Source organism: Asterias amurensis, chromosome 21 (assembly GCF_032118995.1).
Source record: "Asterias amurensis chromosome 21, ASM3211899v1".
Taxonomy (NCBI): domain Eukaryota; kingdom Metazoa; phylum Echinodermata; class Asteroidea; order Forcipulatida; family Asteriidae; genus Asterias; species Asterias amurensis.
Window position 1 is genome coordinate 655,865 of NC_092668.1, and position 16,294 is coordinate 672,158.

The 16,294-nt window shown below is 37.7% G+C and overlaps 2 protein-coding genes across 2 annotated transcripts; both read left to right on the plus strand.

The window, feature by feature from the left end:
- The first annotated feature begins 911 nt into the window (after positions 1-911).
- On the plus strand, positions 912-6,619 carry LOC139952799 (E-selectin-like). The gene is made up of 10 exons (XM_071952022.1): positions 912-963; positions 1,267-1,476; positions 2,273-2,470; positions 2,754-2,957; positions 3,423-3,680; positions 3,922-4,029; positions 4,416-4,452; positions 4,813-5,075; positions 5,534-5,723; positions 6,240-6,619. The coding sequence occupies exons 1-10, from the start codon at positions 912-914 to the stop codon at positions 6,277-6,279; spliced, it is 1,560 nt and encodes a 519-aa protein (XP_071808123.1). The 3' UTR covers positions 6,280-6,619.
- Positions 6,620-7,035: 416 nt separating this feature from the next.
- Positions 7,036-13,654, plus strand: LOC139953010 (ufm1-specific protease 1-like). Its single transcript, XM_071952396.1, has 6 exons — positions 7,036-7,235; positions 8,069-8,207; positions 9,591-9,806; positions 10,788-10,890; positions 11,507-11,583; positions 12,032-13,654. The coding sequence occupies exons 2-6, from the start codon at positions 8,085-8,087 to the stop codon at positions 12,164-12,166; spliced, it is 654 nt and encodes a 217-aa protein (XP_071808497.1). The 5' UTR covers positions 7,036-7,235; positions 8,069-8,084; the 3' UTR covers positions 12,167-13,654.
- Positions 13,655-16,294: the final 2,640 nt, after the last annotated feature.

Sequence of the window (16,294 nt, forward strand, 5' to 3'; positions counted from 1 at the left end):
GTTGCAATAGAAAGGTATGAATAGACCTTTATCATGCTGTTTCCATCTTGGTCATGTTCCTTGTATCGAATAACAATAATGAATGCTAATAATCATTTTGTCAATAGGAACCAGACTATTTTTTTGACCTCACAGCCTCGGTTTGGTTACATTAATATCAATGGGAAAAATCCAAGATGGCTGCACACCGAACGGGAAACAGTTGCAGCGCTGGTAATCAACCGTTTTCATTGCACAATACAGAGTAAACCAGTTATAAGAAAATGGTTAACCATCGGTCCGTTGGCCAGTGGTCTAATTCTGAGTTGCCATAGTGAAAATTATCTTCAATGTGACAATAATTGCGCAGCTTTGCCAACTAGACCTTGCTGTATATGAGTCTCATTATTAAATCACACAGCCATGCCATGGTAAAAAAAAAACATAACCCAGATCGTAAACAGAACACGAGTTGTTTGGTGCTTTCACAGTGTCACTGACATGTCGCTGTCGCCGTCTTTGTCACTGTCGGTGCTGCTGCTGCACTGTTGCTGCTGTTGTCATGCTACTGTTGCTGTTGTTGTTGTTGCTGTTGTTTTTGTTGTTGGTGGTGTTGTAATTGTTGTTGCTGTTTTGGGTTGGGGGTATACTCATTTTATAAAACATATTTTTTGTAAAAAATGATGCCAGGACGAAAACAATTAAGAAACTCACGGATACCGCAACACATAATGAGTGTGTATTAAATTACTAACAGGTATCCAGTCACGCGTTCACGGCTAATAAATGGTTCGATCAATAATGCCATCTCGTGGAGGGAGGAAATATTTCCTTCCTCCATGCTCGTACGTATCATGACGATCATCATAGCTATAGCTTCAGAATTCACCTTTGACGTTGGCACTCACACACCTGTTGATGAGCACAGAATTATGGCGTCTTTTGTCTTTTGCTTTGTGTTTGTCTTGCTCGCACACAGCCAAGGTAAATCAGCGTCATTTCTCTCTACTGTTTTATATTCAAGATCTTTAAAAAGATTTTGATATTGTTGTAAATTTGTTGTTATATATTTTTCACGCAATACTTCAAAAGCAAGATTCGTTACTTTACTAAGCAATATTGGTTTTCATTTTATGATGGACTTGTTTTATAAATTCTTTAATATTTCCAAAAGATTTGTGAACAATGGTTGTAAATCGTCCAATTTGACCCCAAATTGCCTGACTTTTATGTCACAATAAGTTATGCCATTAAAGCAAACACCGTGTATTTGTTTGTTTCTTGAAGCATTGTCATGCTACATTGTACAAGAGAAGGACCCATCTTCTGGTAGATACCGCTGGATGGTTCCGGCACCTGACCCCTGTCAGTGTACCCAGATCGAACTGGGTGGCAAGAACACCCAGACACCCAGCCGACCCTTCAACGTGACCTACTATGATACCTTCATCATTAGCAACAATCAAGAAGAGATTCAAACATGGCTTAAGTGTCCAGGTATGTACCCACTAAAAACTCCCGGGTCGACTGTATCCGGATTTACTGAGTCAAGTTAACCCGGAAACTTGCTAAAAATTACCCAAGAAATGGTTCAAACTGACAAAGAATCAGAGGAAAAGTCACATTTTCAGCCAGCTTTCGGGTTAACTTGACCCGAAAATTACTCACTCACTCACTCGGTCGCCCACAGGCTATGGCGGGCTTGAGTATTGTCCAAAGTAATTCAGTCTTGCATGGGTGGCCAGTTACACCGGTGTCCTTGCAGCACCCCGGTATGAGACACACGTCATGCTCAACATGACTCGGCGTCCGGGTCAGTTCTGACCCGGGAGATTTGAGATAAGGGGAAGCATGTGGGAAACCACTAACAATGGTAGAGTAGAACAGAATTATACTTTTGGGTAAACTGATTTTTGTTTATGTTGCAAAAAAAAAAAAAAACTGATAAAAGATAAAATTTCAAAAAACACACATAGGCCTATACATGTGTATATACTTTGTTTAAGCTATCGGAGGGATGATGCTCACTGAAGTTTAATTATGTTCCATTGTTGTCTTCTTTTCTTGTGGCCTCACTATATTCACCTTTCATAATATTATGCACTTTGCCGGTGACGTCACGTCTGCGCCGTTGCTATACACAGCTCAATAAGGATTTCCTTATTTTAAAAAAAAGGTAATCAAGTGTGCAGTTTTGTACCCACCCTGTGTGTGATACACATACATTTTTTAAACTAAAAACCAGCTCATGATTTTCCCTGAGCTTGAAATTAATTTGTCATTTTAATCACAGACGTCACCTGCTCAACTAAGGACATTTACACCTCGGCCGGTGTTACCAGCGATTGCACGAATGACGTCATTGTGACGTATGGCACTATTTGTCAACTGTCATGTGACTATGGTTACATACACGCAACGTCATCAGCATCATGTCAAAGCAATGGACATCGTATTGGGGTGTGGTCAGGGAACACTCTCAACTGCAAGGGTACGTTTTTTTGTTTTGTTATGAAGCATGTACTTCCGGTAACATAGGGGGTGGGCACTGGGGCTTTTTGTGGGCAATAAACCAATATTGTGGACATGATTAGACAAAGATTATACTATTTTAATAATAGACTATATTTTAAACAAAATAGGTCCACTGCATACGTCAACCATCGCAATGCCTTTAATTGACTGAGGCACCGGGTCTGAGGGAAGATAATTGCTTTGAAAAAAATTATACACATTCTAGTAGATTTCTCTTGGTAATATTTCTCTTGCTGCAGTTGTGAATTGCCAAACAACAGCTCCTGATAATGGGTACATTAAGTGTGGATACAAACGAATCACTGGGACCAACCAATCCTCACCCATCGATACATGTGAATGTGAAGTCACATGTCAAGGAAGCTATACTTTAATTGGTTCAGCCAATATTACATGCCCGGTGGATGGGAACTGTGACGTAAGTGGCTCTGAATGTACTAAAGGTGAGTGTATCGATCCAGGCTTCTGATTGATGATACCCAAGCCTACATCCGTATGGACTGTAAAGGGGGTAACCCTGTTTCAGCCCTAGGAGTAATTCGGCCTCTGGAAACAAAAATTGTAGCCCACATCTTGAAGTGGCCTTCAGGCCTTGTGATGGTGACTTTCCTAAAATACAAATAAAACAAAAAAACATGAAGTTTTGTAGCCTACACAACTTTGTGGATTATTTATAATAATGGCGGCACCATTAGTTCGGCTGATTATAGATTTGTCATCTTTTGAACTTGCTGTTTGCTGTTTAGAAACGACTTTGGCAACTCTTGGTTATGCAGCATGATGAAGCGTCAACGAAGTTTGAATCAAATTGATTCTCTTGATTCGAAGTAAAAATTAAAACCGATACCTGAAGACTTTGATATTAATTATGCCCACTACTGGAAACTTTGTTTTTCCATTTGCTACAGAAATAAAATGTAAATATTCACCAGTTCCGTCAGATGACCACATTAGAAAGGAAAATGGCACTTGCACTGGGGGTGCTCTGATTGGTTCAACCTGTCAGCTCAGCTGTGATACTGGCTTCATTCTATCAACTGGGGGCAACTCAACAACGAGGACATGCCAATTATATTGCTCTACGGAGAGATGGGTAATATGGCAAAACATATGCAACTACTTCTCCTCTACAAAATGGCATCCGCTCGTTGCACCCTCCTGTTTAGGTATGTTTAAGAATTTACAGACTTGTTTTTTTGTTCACTTTGTTGTGATGCTTTATCTTGTCAATCTGCGTATCTGACGGAGAACTAATGATGTCATCATCTCAATGTTCCGATTCTCTCATCGCCAAAAATGAATAGCAGATTTAGCTTCAAAGGACCAATTCAATAATGGAAGATAAAGACAAATGGCCCTATAGTTTCGCTGGAGTATAATCTATTTTTTTTTTTTTTTTTATCACAGCCATATCATCTTGTCGTGAATACATTGAAGCTGGGCATTCCCATGGTAACGGTAACTACTTGGTATCTCCACGTTGTCTAGGCAACTCGCTTAGTCCGATAACTGTGTGTAAGTACATCACCGAATAGTTCATATTAAATTAAATCGATAATCATATGTTGCTTTTGTTCTATACTAATTCAAGAAAAAAATTCATTGACAAAAGTTTACAAAACAATTTTTTTTAATGTCTTCAACGTGTTGATCGCGGCCATGAGGATGAGTGAAAACTAATTATGTCCGTCATCATGAAACGAACCTATATAGTAATGACTCCACTAGCCCTGGCGGCCTTACACTTTCGTATTGTACTACAGAGGAAGAGTCCTATATAGGGCTACGACTCCACCTACATTACTTGATTCTGCTGCCCCCCCCCCCCCCACACACACCCAACATCGTTGAATCAACATCTACCTATAGGAACAACACCGTTGTGTTTCATTTTCTTTCAGATTGTGACCAAGAATCCAACGGCGGTGGATGGATGAGGTGAAAATATCAATATCTTATCGTCATTCTAAAGTAAAACTAAGTTTATAAAATGCATGATATAAGCCAAAATTGGTTGTCTGTGCGAAGAAAATCTGAAAAGGTTAAACCATTTTTAAACCAATTTAATCATGTGACGTCACATTTTGCATCTTCCATGGGCATCTGCGTGTCGATCCAGTCGTTCTTTCACTACTGTAAGGGGATGAAACGTAATATTGGATTTTCTGAACCGTTCGATTTATTTTTTATTCGATATAAATTTAGATAATACAATAAAAATGAACATTCATTTCATAAGGTGGTCGCGTGTTTGAGATATCACTCAGTATTTTGAGATTATTTTGATTCCCTGAAAAGGTTATACTACAAAAGTGGAGGAGAATGCGTCAAGTACCCAGCCGTCGACTGGTCTCGTGAGCTGGTCAGTTGCCTGGGGTTGGACAACAACAGAGATGTATCATTCGCAGTTAGTGATGACGTCACTACATTGAGCACAAACAACTCATGGATTCTCAATGGATGTTCCTGGTCGGTTGGCAAGGACGAGCCCGATGACGTCATCGCCAACCTGGCCAATTGTAAAACACCTACGGGCGACAATTGGTCAGCTACCTACCAAAGTATGAATGTGCTTTTTTAGACTAAAAACATCATTATGATTGAAAATTGAAATAAATTGACAAGGTCTTTGGGGCTGAAGGGAAAGGTATTAATATACACCACCCGCCTCTCTGCCGCCGTTTATTTTTTTAAGCATCCAAATGGCGCAAGCGCCAATAACAGGATGGTTACAATTATTAATATCATTATAAAACAGTAAAACGTAACAATAAATTTTAGAAAATAAACAAAACATACAAACATACACAAGGCAAGAGGGTAACCCTAAGATAAAAACTGACAGAACGTACATACAAGACCCAAACACGTGGATGGACAAGAGTGGCAACATTGGTGAGGGGAAGGCTGTAGCACTTGATTGACTTAGATTTTGAAGGCAGAAATGGATTTGTGGTGTCAATGGGGTTGGCTTAGATGATGGAATTAGTTAAGTTGCCGTGTGTCTTTATCTTCACAGAGAAGTTGGTACATATCACCGGAGTGTTCTCTACCTTCGGTGATTGGTCGAGTATGAATGATGGGTGTGGCCAGTACATTCATGTTGGTAACAACACATCATTCCGCGTTGGCGGAGAGCGCAGAAACAAGGGGGAGTTTGTAAATATCGACTCGACGTGTGACACTGAAAACGCCCTCAAATCGCTCTGGTAAGTATGGAATGCAATTTTGTTTTGCTGGTAGGCCTCTAAAATTGCCACGGCAAAACATTTCCTGAATTTTGTTTTTAACAATTCCCTTTTTTGGATCGATTTAAGAACAGAATTTCAACATTGAAAAGCATACGACAGTGACAATCAGGTACAATAATTATTGCGTCTATATAGAGTGAGGTTTGCATTGGGATGTGAAAAGTCTCTTTTAGTTTCAGTTGTCACAGTGTTCGTTCTGAAGAACCCGTTCAGTATGCTCTGACCGTCTTTAAGAGAATATGAAGACGATCGTTGAGCAGAAAAAAATATTCAAAAGAGAATTTCATTTATTCCGAAAACCTGGTTTTAAATCTTTAAAAATGTGGAGGTGTCGTTGAATGTCTAGCAAAGATAACAGCTGAAGTTTTAATCGAATGATGGTTTGATTATCAAGAAGGGGTTTTGATTTTCCTCACTAATGTTTAACTTTGATTTATTCTCCTATTGATGCTGGGTTTTTTTTTGTAATATCAGGGATGAAGATGACGTCAGAGTCATGTGGATCAAGACCTAAGTCGGCATTCGACAACAGCTGCAGCTGCATAATTATTATGTTTTATTGCTGTGTTTACTAGGCCTATTATTGCTTCAAATTAATTGTTGGTGTGGGTTAGAAGGCTTGATGTAACAATGTATTCAAGTTTACTTTAAGATAATTCGAAACATTTTCGAAGGCCGTAGGCCTACCATAAACTGCATTATATAAGTTTCCAGTTGCGATCAAAGAAAAGTCGCATAACAAGTGAAGATGACGATGTCAAGACCGTGCAATGCAACCGAAGAATGTTTTTGCGTAATAGCTTTGTGATTAATGTATTAATGTTTTGACCTTTTTGAAGAATATAAGTAATAAGTGTTCCTGTATAAAAAATATTAAGCTAAAGGTGAAGTTGCATCAAAAGGGATCTTGGTCCGGATCATTTTGGACCCGGGATTTTTTTTTTGATTTTTTTTTTTTTTTTTTTTGGGGGGGGGGTTATGTGTTTCTTGAGATCTGGATACATTCTTATTATAGCTGTAGGGGGTATATTATGTAAACTCTCTAATTTCTCTAAATTTCTTGTAAACTCTTTTCAAAATTAAATCTACGTGGTTTAGGATGCACAGAGAGGCTCAGACTGTAAATAATTGATAATAGTTTAGTATGTTTTAATACTTTTATAACTCTGCCCGCAAAAAAACAATAATTTCGTTTCGCATTATAACGTCGCGACGAGCCGTCGCTTGGTGGCGTCCCAACCCACAACAAAACTGAGATCAGCAGCTGGCAAGAGTAGTGTCAAAGTACTCTACTACAGGTGTAGCACTGTTACTGTAGCAGCCTTGGGAAGGAACGAAGAGAGAGTCTCTTGAGTCGCACAGCAGCAGAGCGACGTCTCCATGGCTGGCAAGTATCTCTTCATAGGCCCTATTATGAGTTGTTCAAACATGTCAAATAACTCTATTGATTGGATTGGATTTGTAGTCAGGGTAGTTAATTTTAAAGTTTAACAACAAAATTCTGTTTAACTTGAACAGAATTTTTTTGGATAAGTTTCTGTATGGCTGCGCCACTTTTTCATTCGATATGAAATAATATAAAATATTGGGTGCGTTCGTTTAGCTTCCCTGGGTCACCCAGGTCTGCCCCGGTACGTTAGAATAGCTTTGACGGGGCTCACCCGGGTAAGCCCTCAGTACCCTGCTTGTGGAGTGGGTCACTTGGGGGTGACTTGAGTTGCATGCCGTCACCACGAGAGGGCGAGTGTGATCGTTCATTTAGCTCTTGTCAGGGGCTCACCCGAGTGAGCACAGTGGGGTCGACCCAGGGGAGCTAAATAAACGAATGCACCCATAGTATCTATTATAATTTACCTCAATGACATTTACAATGACAGAGCCCTTTTTGTAAAAATGAGTGAAATAGTGGTGGCGTTACTTCTAGAAACTATAAGGCTCCCCTCCTTATAGTTTCTAGAAGTAGTGGTGGCGTCATACGGAAGGTTATCCGTTGCCCCGTACTAAGTCACCCCCTTACAAATTCACCCCCTACCTGCTTACATAGTCACCCCCTTAATCTACAAAGTCACCCACTTAGCTTACAGAGTCGCAACGTATAAATCACGCCCTCCCCCCCCCCCCCCAGCTGGTTCAGGCATTCAAATTTTTTTTGAAGTACAAACATTTGTTCATTATTGTAGAGTTTGAAGGAGAAGAGACAATTTGAAGAATTGGGTCTCGCTCGAGCGAAACTTCCTTTCAAAGATGTTCCGACACAACAGCTTACGTTAACTGCTACAATATTTTGTTTTGTGTGCTTTCAGCGAGTCCCACTCATTGATGGCAAAGTTGATCAACATCCACACTGGCCTTCCATTACCAGAAGATGGGGAGGGTCAGGTTGCCATGGTAACTGGAGATTATCAGTATTATCACTACGGTTGTGATGGGGTCGATGACAGGGTAAGTTTCTGGAAAGTTTGGAGAGGGCGACACTAGGGAGATGATATGGTAGTCCTGATAATCGTAACTCTCCATCCTCCTGATGGTTGCAGACTGGCGCTCTACTGGCGCGCTTATGTGTCATCCGACATCTATTCAAATAATCAAACAAGTTAAAGGAACACGTTGCCTTGGATCGGTCGAGTTGGTCTTTGAAAAGCGTTTGTAACCGTTTGTTATAAAATGCATATGGGTAGAAAGATGTTTTAAAAGTAGAATACAATGATCCACACAAACATGCCTCAAAATTGCGTGGTTTTCCTTTTACCTCGTCGACTAACACGTCGGTCATTTATGGGGGTCAACATTTTGACTCCCATAAATGGCCGACCGTGTTAGTTCGCACAGTAGAAGGAAAACCACGCAATTTCGAGGCAAACTTGTGTGGATCATTGTATTCTACTTTTAAAACATCTTTCCAACCATATGCATTATATAAAAAACGGTTACAAACGCTTTTGTTTTGACCAACTCGTCCGATCCAAGGCAACGTGTTCCTTTAAGGCTTACCTTAAGACAAGCCTGTTAAAACGTGCTTTTTTAAAGCCATTGGACACTTTCGGTACAGAAAAAAATTAAACGTTCACAGATCTTGAAAATAACTTACAGGGTTTATAGAAGGTAATGGTGAAAGACTTCTCTTGAAATATTATTCCATGAAATGCTTATACTTTTTGAGAAAACATTAAAGCAATATCAATTCTCAATATCGGGAATTACGGATTTATTTTTAACACATTTCATGACACGGCGAAACATGCGGAAACAAGGGTGGGTTTTCCTGGGTTTTTTTCTCCCGACTCCGATGACGGATTGAACCTAAATTTTCACAGGTTTGTTATTTTATATAGAAGGTGTGATACACGAAGTGTGGGCCTTGGACATTACTGTTTACTGAAAGTGTCCAAAGGCTTTAAACCACTAAAGTATCCATTTTTGCAAGTTTTTTTTAAATAAAGCGTCAAAGTTAGTCAAAAGTATATGATTTAAAATGCCCGCTTGAAGAGGAGTTTTGAGCTTTTGTTTAAAGATTGAAGGATTGCTCTTATTTCTGAGGTCAAGCGGCAGTGAATTCCATTGACAAGGTGCTGTTAGAGAAAGCTGTGTCTCCAAAGCTAGCTAGTAATCATAACTATTTTCACTGATGTGATAATTTGAGTGAGCCTTTTTTTGATAATTTATTACATTTTAACTTTATTTTTGCTAAGATTTAAAAACAACTGTATGGGTTATTATTCGTTTTTATTTGTTTAATTGTTCAGCACCAAGAAGCACGTTTCATGGATGAACGCTTTATAAACTGTCATTTATTTTTATAATTTTTGTTTTCTTTGTTTCAATTAGGGCTGGGGTTGTGGTTATCGCACTTTGCAGACCCTCTCCTCCTGGGTTCGATCCCAAAAGTCTTCCCACGGCCAAGCAACAAGAGAGACAGATCCAACTCTCCAAGAAATACAAGAAGCCTTGGTTGCCATGGGCGACAAGGCTCCATCTCTGATTGGTTCAAAGGAATGGATAGGTTCCTTTGAAGTCTGTATTTGCCTGGATCATTTCTATAATGTGAGTCTTGGTTTTGTTTGATGAGAGGTTGCTTTGAAAATCGCTGTTTTTGTTCAATTCTGTTTGGAAGCCATTCAATTGAATTGTTCTACATTAAACATGTTTAATCTGATTCCCCCCCCCCCCTATAAAATTCAGCAAAATATTAACCCCCGAACAAAGATATTGACAAAATAGGGAGACGCCAACCTAGGGCTAGTTAGCTCAGTTGGTAGAGCGCCGGCATGTTAGTCCGGAGGTCGTTGGTTTGAAGTCCACTCTAGTCAATTCTTTGTTCAACCAACAAAATAAAATTAAAAAATGTTCACAAATTTACAATTAATTTCCCAGGTTTTACACTTTAAACAGTTAAACTCGCCCTTTACCATGAGTTGCTTTGAGCCTTGTTTGAGGAGAACATGTAATTAAAACGAAAATTTTTATCAATAAAATCTATATTTTATTATAACACCCCTTACACGTATTCTGCCTGCTCATTGATTTAGAGCGCGTCACATGACATGTCTTAGTTTTGCTAGACGACGGCCGTGTGATAGTGCGTCTGTTTGCCGTGCGCTAGTCCGAAGACTAGCACACGGCGTACAGTCCCCAGACGTCCGTTGCGTGTATGAGGATGATAAATTAATATAAAAAATAGTCTGTAACCATTTCGGATTACATGACACTACATGCAGCACAGTAAAGGTTTTTGCAATCTGTATTCGCGTCGTCCGTGGATTGTAGCATTCAGGTCTGTAACTTAATAATAATAGTACAGTATTTAGAAATGTTTGGGGTGTTATAAAACAAATATTGACTCCCTCGGTGATCCCCGTTGCATTCTATTTTCCCTCGGCTTCGCCTCGGGAACATATAATGCTCCGGGGATCACCTCGGGAGTCATAGTTTTAACCATAGCACTCGAAGCAGTTAATATTTGTATATTATGACCACATACCATGATGATAATATTTTCTGATAATAATTGTTGTCTTCTTGTAGGTTCCGTGCAAAATTGTCCATGTAAATAGCGGCACAGAGTTACTACAGAAGATTCCAGAATTACTTCAGCATTTTCAGGCTTTTGGCTCCCCAATCATGATGGGTAGGGTAGCTGATTTTGTTTTCTCTATTAGCTCATTTAACGTTGGGCCATTTCCTGGCTCTGCTTCTTCTTCTGCTTCTTCTTGCTTATTCTTCTTCTTCTTCCTTTTCCAGTGCAGCCTTCATATTTGGAGATAGTCTCATTGCCAGACACACCAGGGTGAACCTCTTCTTATTGCGATAAGTGTGTACAGGGGTCTTTTATGTGCGTTGATAGTTGTTTTGACCTACAGCTTTACGTCCCATCCAATGTCCAAGGGGTGAAGCAGTGGTTAGTGTTTAGTTAAGGACACGAGTGTCATGACTCCCGAACCCACACTCCCTTGAACAGTTTAGAGCTTCAGTTCGATGGCGGTGCACTTAACTGCTCGGCCACGACACCTCCAGGTTAGCAGGAATTTTTTTATTGTGAGTGTTTGAACTCCGTGTTACTAGGCATTCTTTGCTTACAAAGCTAGCGCATAAATATGGCGCTTGGCCTGTGAAGGAAGAATGTTGATCACAAGCAGTTAACTCGGTGGTAAGCAGAGCCATGATAATATGCCCAGGACCTAATAAATGTCCCAACAAATCTCCATATGTTTTTTTATTTATTTTGTTGTTGTTTTCCCTCCCAGGTGGTGACAGTGATGCTTCATCCAAAGGGATAGTAGGCGTCTACGTTGGCAAGAAGAACAGCTATTTATTAGTCTTGGTAAGTTTGTGAGGGATCTTTGTGACATCTATGACTCAGTGTAAAGCCAAGGTTATACTTCCTGCGATTGATTCGGAGGAGTTGAACACAGTTCCACTGTTGCGACTAATCTGTTGCGAATTTGTGACGTCAAATTTGGATCGCATTCGCAGGAATTATTAACCGTACAGCCAGTTTATCTTCTCGAATAGCCTTCTCAACAACTTTTGGCGGGTCAGATAAGTGTAGTGTCTTGTCTTGCCTTGCCATCCACCAGACAGTTATTAAGCTAATTGATTCCGAATTCTTAAACAGTGCCATTTTCCTGTCCTTATGTTTACTACATTGTTCTATTTGTATTGGGGTCTTATTGCCATTTCTATTAAGCCATTTTGTTTTGCACCTTCTCTGGTAATTTTTCCTGATATATTTTTTGTTTATGCATTTATATTTTTTGTCGTTAACCCAGGATCCACATTTCTATGGGATACCTACATTTGAAATTCTCCAAAGCTCTTCTTATCTGTTGTGGAAACCTCTAGACTCATTCCTGGAAAACTCCTTCTACAATATGTGTCTGCCAATATTCAGAAAGACTAGGTGACCCCCTTTTAGTGTAAGTCTTCAAGTTTTATGTAAATTGTTTTTATAATTTTCAGCTCTCAAAATGACATCAGCGCTATACAACCTTTGGTTGTGTATCTGTTGTTACTATACCTCATACATATTCATGAGAGAGAGTCGAGTTCTCAATGGTCCATTCATCATCATCACGTGCCAGGTGTTAACTTTGCTAACTACCAAGTGCGCACGTGAGTATTCATGCAAGTGGTAAATGCGCATGACAAGTAATAGTTCCCCAGGAGCTATTCTACTTGTCATGCTAACTACCATTGCGCGACGTCATCCCCGGGCGCTATTGATCATGGCACCGTTTTGTATACACGCACGAACAGCACTCTCTAAGCGACATCGAACACATGAACAAACTCATCATGTGCATTTTGTTTCACAGTAATCATTTTCTCGTGCTCAAAAACTCATGTTCCAGTAACTGAATATGTATGAAGTATAGTAAAACAAATATAACATGGTTTATTTCGGGTGACTAGTCGATGAGCTCCCCTCGGTATTGGGAACTAGTTTGTCAACTTCCAATACCTCGGGGAGCTAATATCGACTAGTCACCCTCAAACCATGATATAATTGTATACTACATGCTGAAAAGCAAGACAGGGAACATTCAGTAAAGGATAAGAACAAAGACCTTGAAGTACGTAGAAACACAAAAGCAATCAATAAAATGCTAAAATAATTTTCCTCTCATGGTCGCTTACACAGAAACTATTTTCATGACATTGTTTTACTCATTTCTCAAAAACTACAGCACCTCAGCAAGTAATATTTTCAGGAAAGCTTTATCTTCAAACTGTGTTAGTTTAGTGTAAATGTGTAGACACGGTGTTTTTTGTCATACAAAAAGTACACAGACCCTTTAAATATTTTTAATAAATGCTGTGGCAGGAAATACATACTTTAAACTACTTCTTTTTGTGAAGTTCAGCCTTCACATGATTAAAGATGTACCTACTTTGTTTGTGTGCATGGGTTGACTTGAGACATGAGGAATATTGTCTCAGGTGCAGTTAATATTATGAACAGGTGCGAGTAACTACTTGTCTCAAGTAAGTTTTATTCATTGTTTTATTCAGGGTATATAGCCTTGTGCATTTATGAGCAAAATTTGATAAATTCACAAGGCCTAGCCTTGTGCATTTATGAGCAAAATTTGATATGCTTTTATGAGCAAAAATTGATAAATTCATAAGGCTATAACCTTGTGAATTTTTGAGAAAAATTTGATAAATACACAGGGGTATAGCCTTATTCATTTATGAGCCAAATTTGATAAATTCACGAGGCATTTATGAGCAAAAAATTTGATAAATTCACAAGGCTATAGCCTTATGCATTTATGAGCAAAATTTGATAAATCCACAAGGGTTATGCATTTTTGAGAAAAATTTGATAAATTCACAAGGCCTCAGCATTTTTGAGCAAAATGTGATAAATTTACGATATAAAGCCTTATGCATTTATGAGCAAAATTTGATAAATTCACAAGGCCTTATGCATTAATGAGCTATAGCCTTGTGAATTTATCAATTTTTTTGCTCAGAAATGCATAAGGCCTTGTGAATTTTTCAAAATTTGCTCATAAATGCATAGCCTTGTGAATTTATCAAATTTTGCTCATAAATGCATAAGGCTATAGCCTTGTGAATTTATCAAATTTTGCTCATAAATGCATAAGGCTATAGCCTTGTGAATTTATCAAATTTTGCTCATAAATGCATAAGGCCTTGTGAATTTATCAAATTTTGCTCATAAATGCAGAGCCTTGTGAATTTATCGAATTTTGCTCATAAATGCACAAGGCTATAGCCTTGTGAATTTATCAAATTTTGCTCATAAATGCATACGGCTAAAGCCTTGTGAATTTATCGAATTTTGCTCATAAATGCATAAGGCTATAGCCTTGTGAATTTATCGAATTTTGCTCATAAATGCATAAGGCTATAGCCTTGTGAATTTATCCAATTTTGCTCATAAATGCATAAGGCTATAGCCATGTGAATTTATCAAATTTTGCTCATAAATGCATAAGGCTATATAGCCTTGTGAATTTATCAAATTTTGCTCATAAATATAGCCTTGTGAATTTATCGAATTTTGCTCATAAATGCATAAGGCTATAGCCTTGTGAATTTATCAAATTTTGCTCATAAATGCGTAAGAATTTATCAAATTTTGCTCAGAAATGCATAAGGCTATAGCCTTGTGAATTTTTCAAATTTTGCTCATAAATGCATAGCCTTGTGAATATATCAAATTTTGCTCATAAATGCATAAGGCTATAAGCCTTGTGAATTTATCAAATTTTGCTCATAAATGCATAAGGCTATATATAGCCTTGTGAATTTATCAAATTTTGCTCATAAATGCATAAGGCTATAGCCTTGTGAATTTATCAAATTTTGCTCATAAATGCACAAAGCTATAGCCTTGTGAATTTATCAAACTTTGCTCATAAATGCGTAAGAATTTATCAAATTTTGCTCATAAATGCGTAAGAATTTATCAAATTTTGCTCATAAATGCATAAGGCTATAGCCTTGTGAATTTATCAAATTTTGCTCATAAATGCATAAAGCTATAGCCTTGTGAATTTATCGAATTTTGCTCATAAATGCATAAGGCTATAGCCTTGTGAATTTATCGAATTTTGCTTATAAATGCACAAGGCTATAGCCTTGTGAATTTATCCAATTTTGCTCATAATTGCGTAAGAATTTATCAAATTTTGCTCAAAAATGCATAAGGCTATAGCCTTGTGAATTTATCGAATTTTGCTCATAAATATAGCCTTGTGAATTTTTTGAAATTTTGCTCATAAATGCATAGCCTTGTGAATTTATCAAATTTTGCTCATAAATGCATAGCCTTGTGAATATATCAAATTTTGCTCATAAATGCATAAGGCTATAAGCCTTGTGAATTTATCAAATTTTGCTCATAAATGCATAAGGCTATATATAGCCTTGTGAATTTATCAAATTTTGCTCATAAATGCATAAGGCTATAGCCTTGTGAATTTATCAAATTTTGCTCATAAATGCATAAAGCTATAGCCTTGTGAATTTATCGAATTTTGCTCATAAATGCATAAGGCTATAGCCTTGTGAATTTATCGAATTTTGCTTATAAATGCACAAGGCTATAGCCTTGTGAATTTATCCAATTTTGCTCATAATTGCGTAAGAATTTATCAAATTTTGCTCAAAAATGCATAAGGCTATAGCCTTGTGAATTTATCGAATTTTGCTCATAAATATAGCCTTGTGAATTTTTTGAAATTTTGCTCATAAATGCATAGCCTTGTGAATTTATCAAATTTTGCTCATAAATGCATAAGGCTATAGCCTTGTGAATTTATTGAATTTTGCTCATAAATGCATAAGGCTATAGCCTTGTGAATTTATCAAATTTTGCTCATAAATGCATAAGGCTATAGCCTTGTGAATTTTTCAAATTTTGCTCATAAATGCATAGCCTTGTGAATTTATCAAATTTTGCTCATAAATGCATAAGGCTATAGCCTTGTGAATTTTTCAAATTTTGCTCATAAATGCGTAAGAATTTATCAAATTTTGCTCAGAAATGCATAAGGCTATAGCCTTGTGAATTTTTCAAATTTTGCTCATAAATGCATAGCCTTGTGAATTTATCAAATTTTGCTCATAAATGCATAAGGCTATAGCCTTGTGAATTTTTCAAATTTTGCTCATAAATGCATAAGGCTATAGCCTTGTGAATTTATCAATTTTGCTCATAAATGCATAAGGCTATAGCCTTGTGAATTTTTCAAATTTTGCTCATAAATGCATAGCCTTGTGAATTTATCGAATTTTGCTCATAAATGCATAAGGCTATAGCCTTGTGAATTTATCAAATTTTGCTCATAAATGCGTAAGAATTTATCAAATTTTGCTCAGAAATGCATAAGGCTATAGCCTTGTGAATTTTTCAAATTTTGCTCATAAATGCATAGCCTTGTGAATTTATCAAATTTTGCTCATAAATGCATAAGGCTATAGCCTTGTGAATTTTTCAAATTTTGCTCATAAATGCATAAGGCTATAGCCTTGTGAATTTATCAATTTTGCTCATA

What these genes read in the sequence shown, in the direction of transcription:
- LOC139953010 (XM_071952396.1), top strand. Translation starts at nt 8,085, where the DNA reads ATGGCAAAGTTGATCAACATCCACACTGGCCTTCCATTACCAGAAGAT. An exon ending in GCCTGGATCATTTCTATAAT is followed by an intron (nt 9,807 to 10,787) that starts GTGAGTCTTGGT and finishes GTCTTCTTGTAG; the next exon opens with GTTCCGTGCAAAATTGTCCA. An exon ending in ACAGCTATTTATTAGTCTTG is followed by an intron (nt 11,584 to 12,031) that starts GTAAGTTTGTGA and finishes TCGTTAACCCAG; the next exon opens with GATCCACATTTCTATGGGAT.
- LOC139952799 (XM_071952022.1), top strand. Translation starts at nt 912, where the DNA reads ATGGCGTCTTTTGTCTTTTGCTTTGTGTTTGTCTTGCTCGCACACAGC. An exon ending in CTTGCTCGCACACAGCCAAG is followed by an intron (nt 964 to 1,266) that starts GTAAATCAGCGT and finishes TGTTTCTTGAAG; the next exon opens with CATTGTCATGCTACATTGTA. An exon ending in CGTTGCACCCTCCTGTTTAG is followed by an intron (nt 3,681 to 3,921) that starts GTATGTTTAAGA and finishes TTTTTATCACAG; the next exon opens with CCATATCATCTTGTCGTGAA.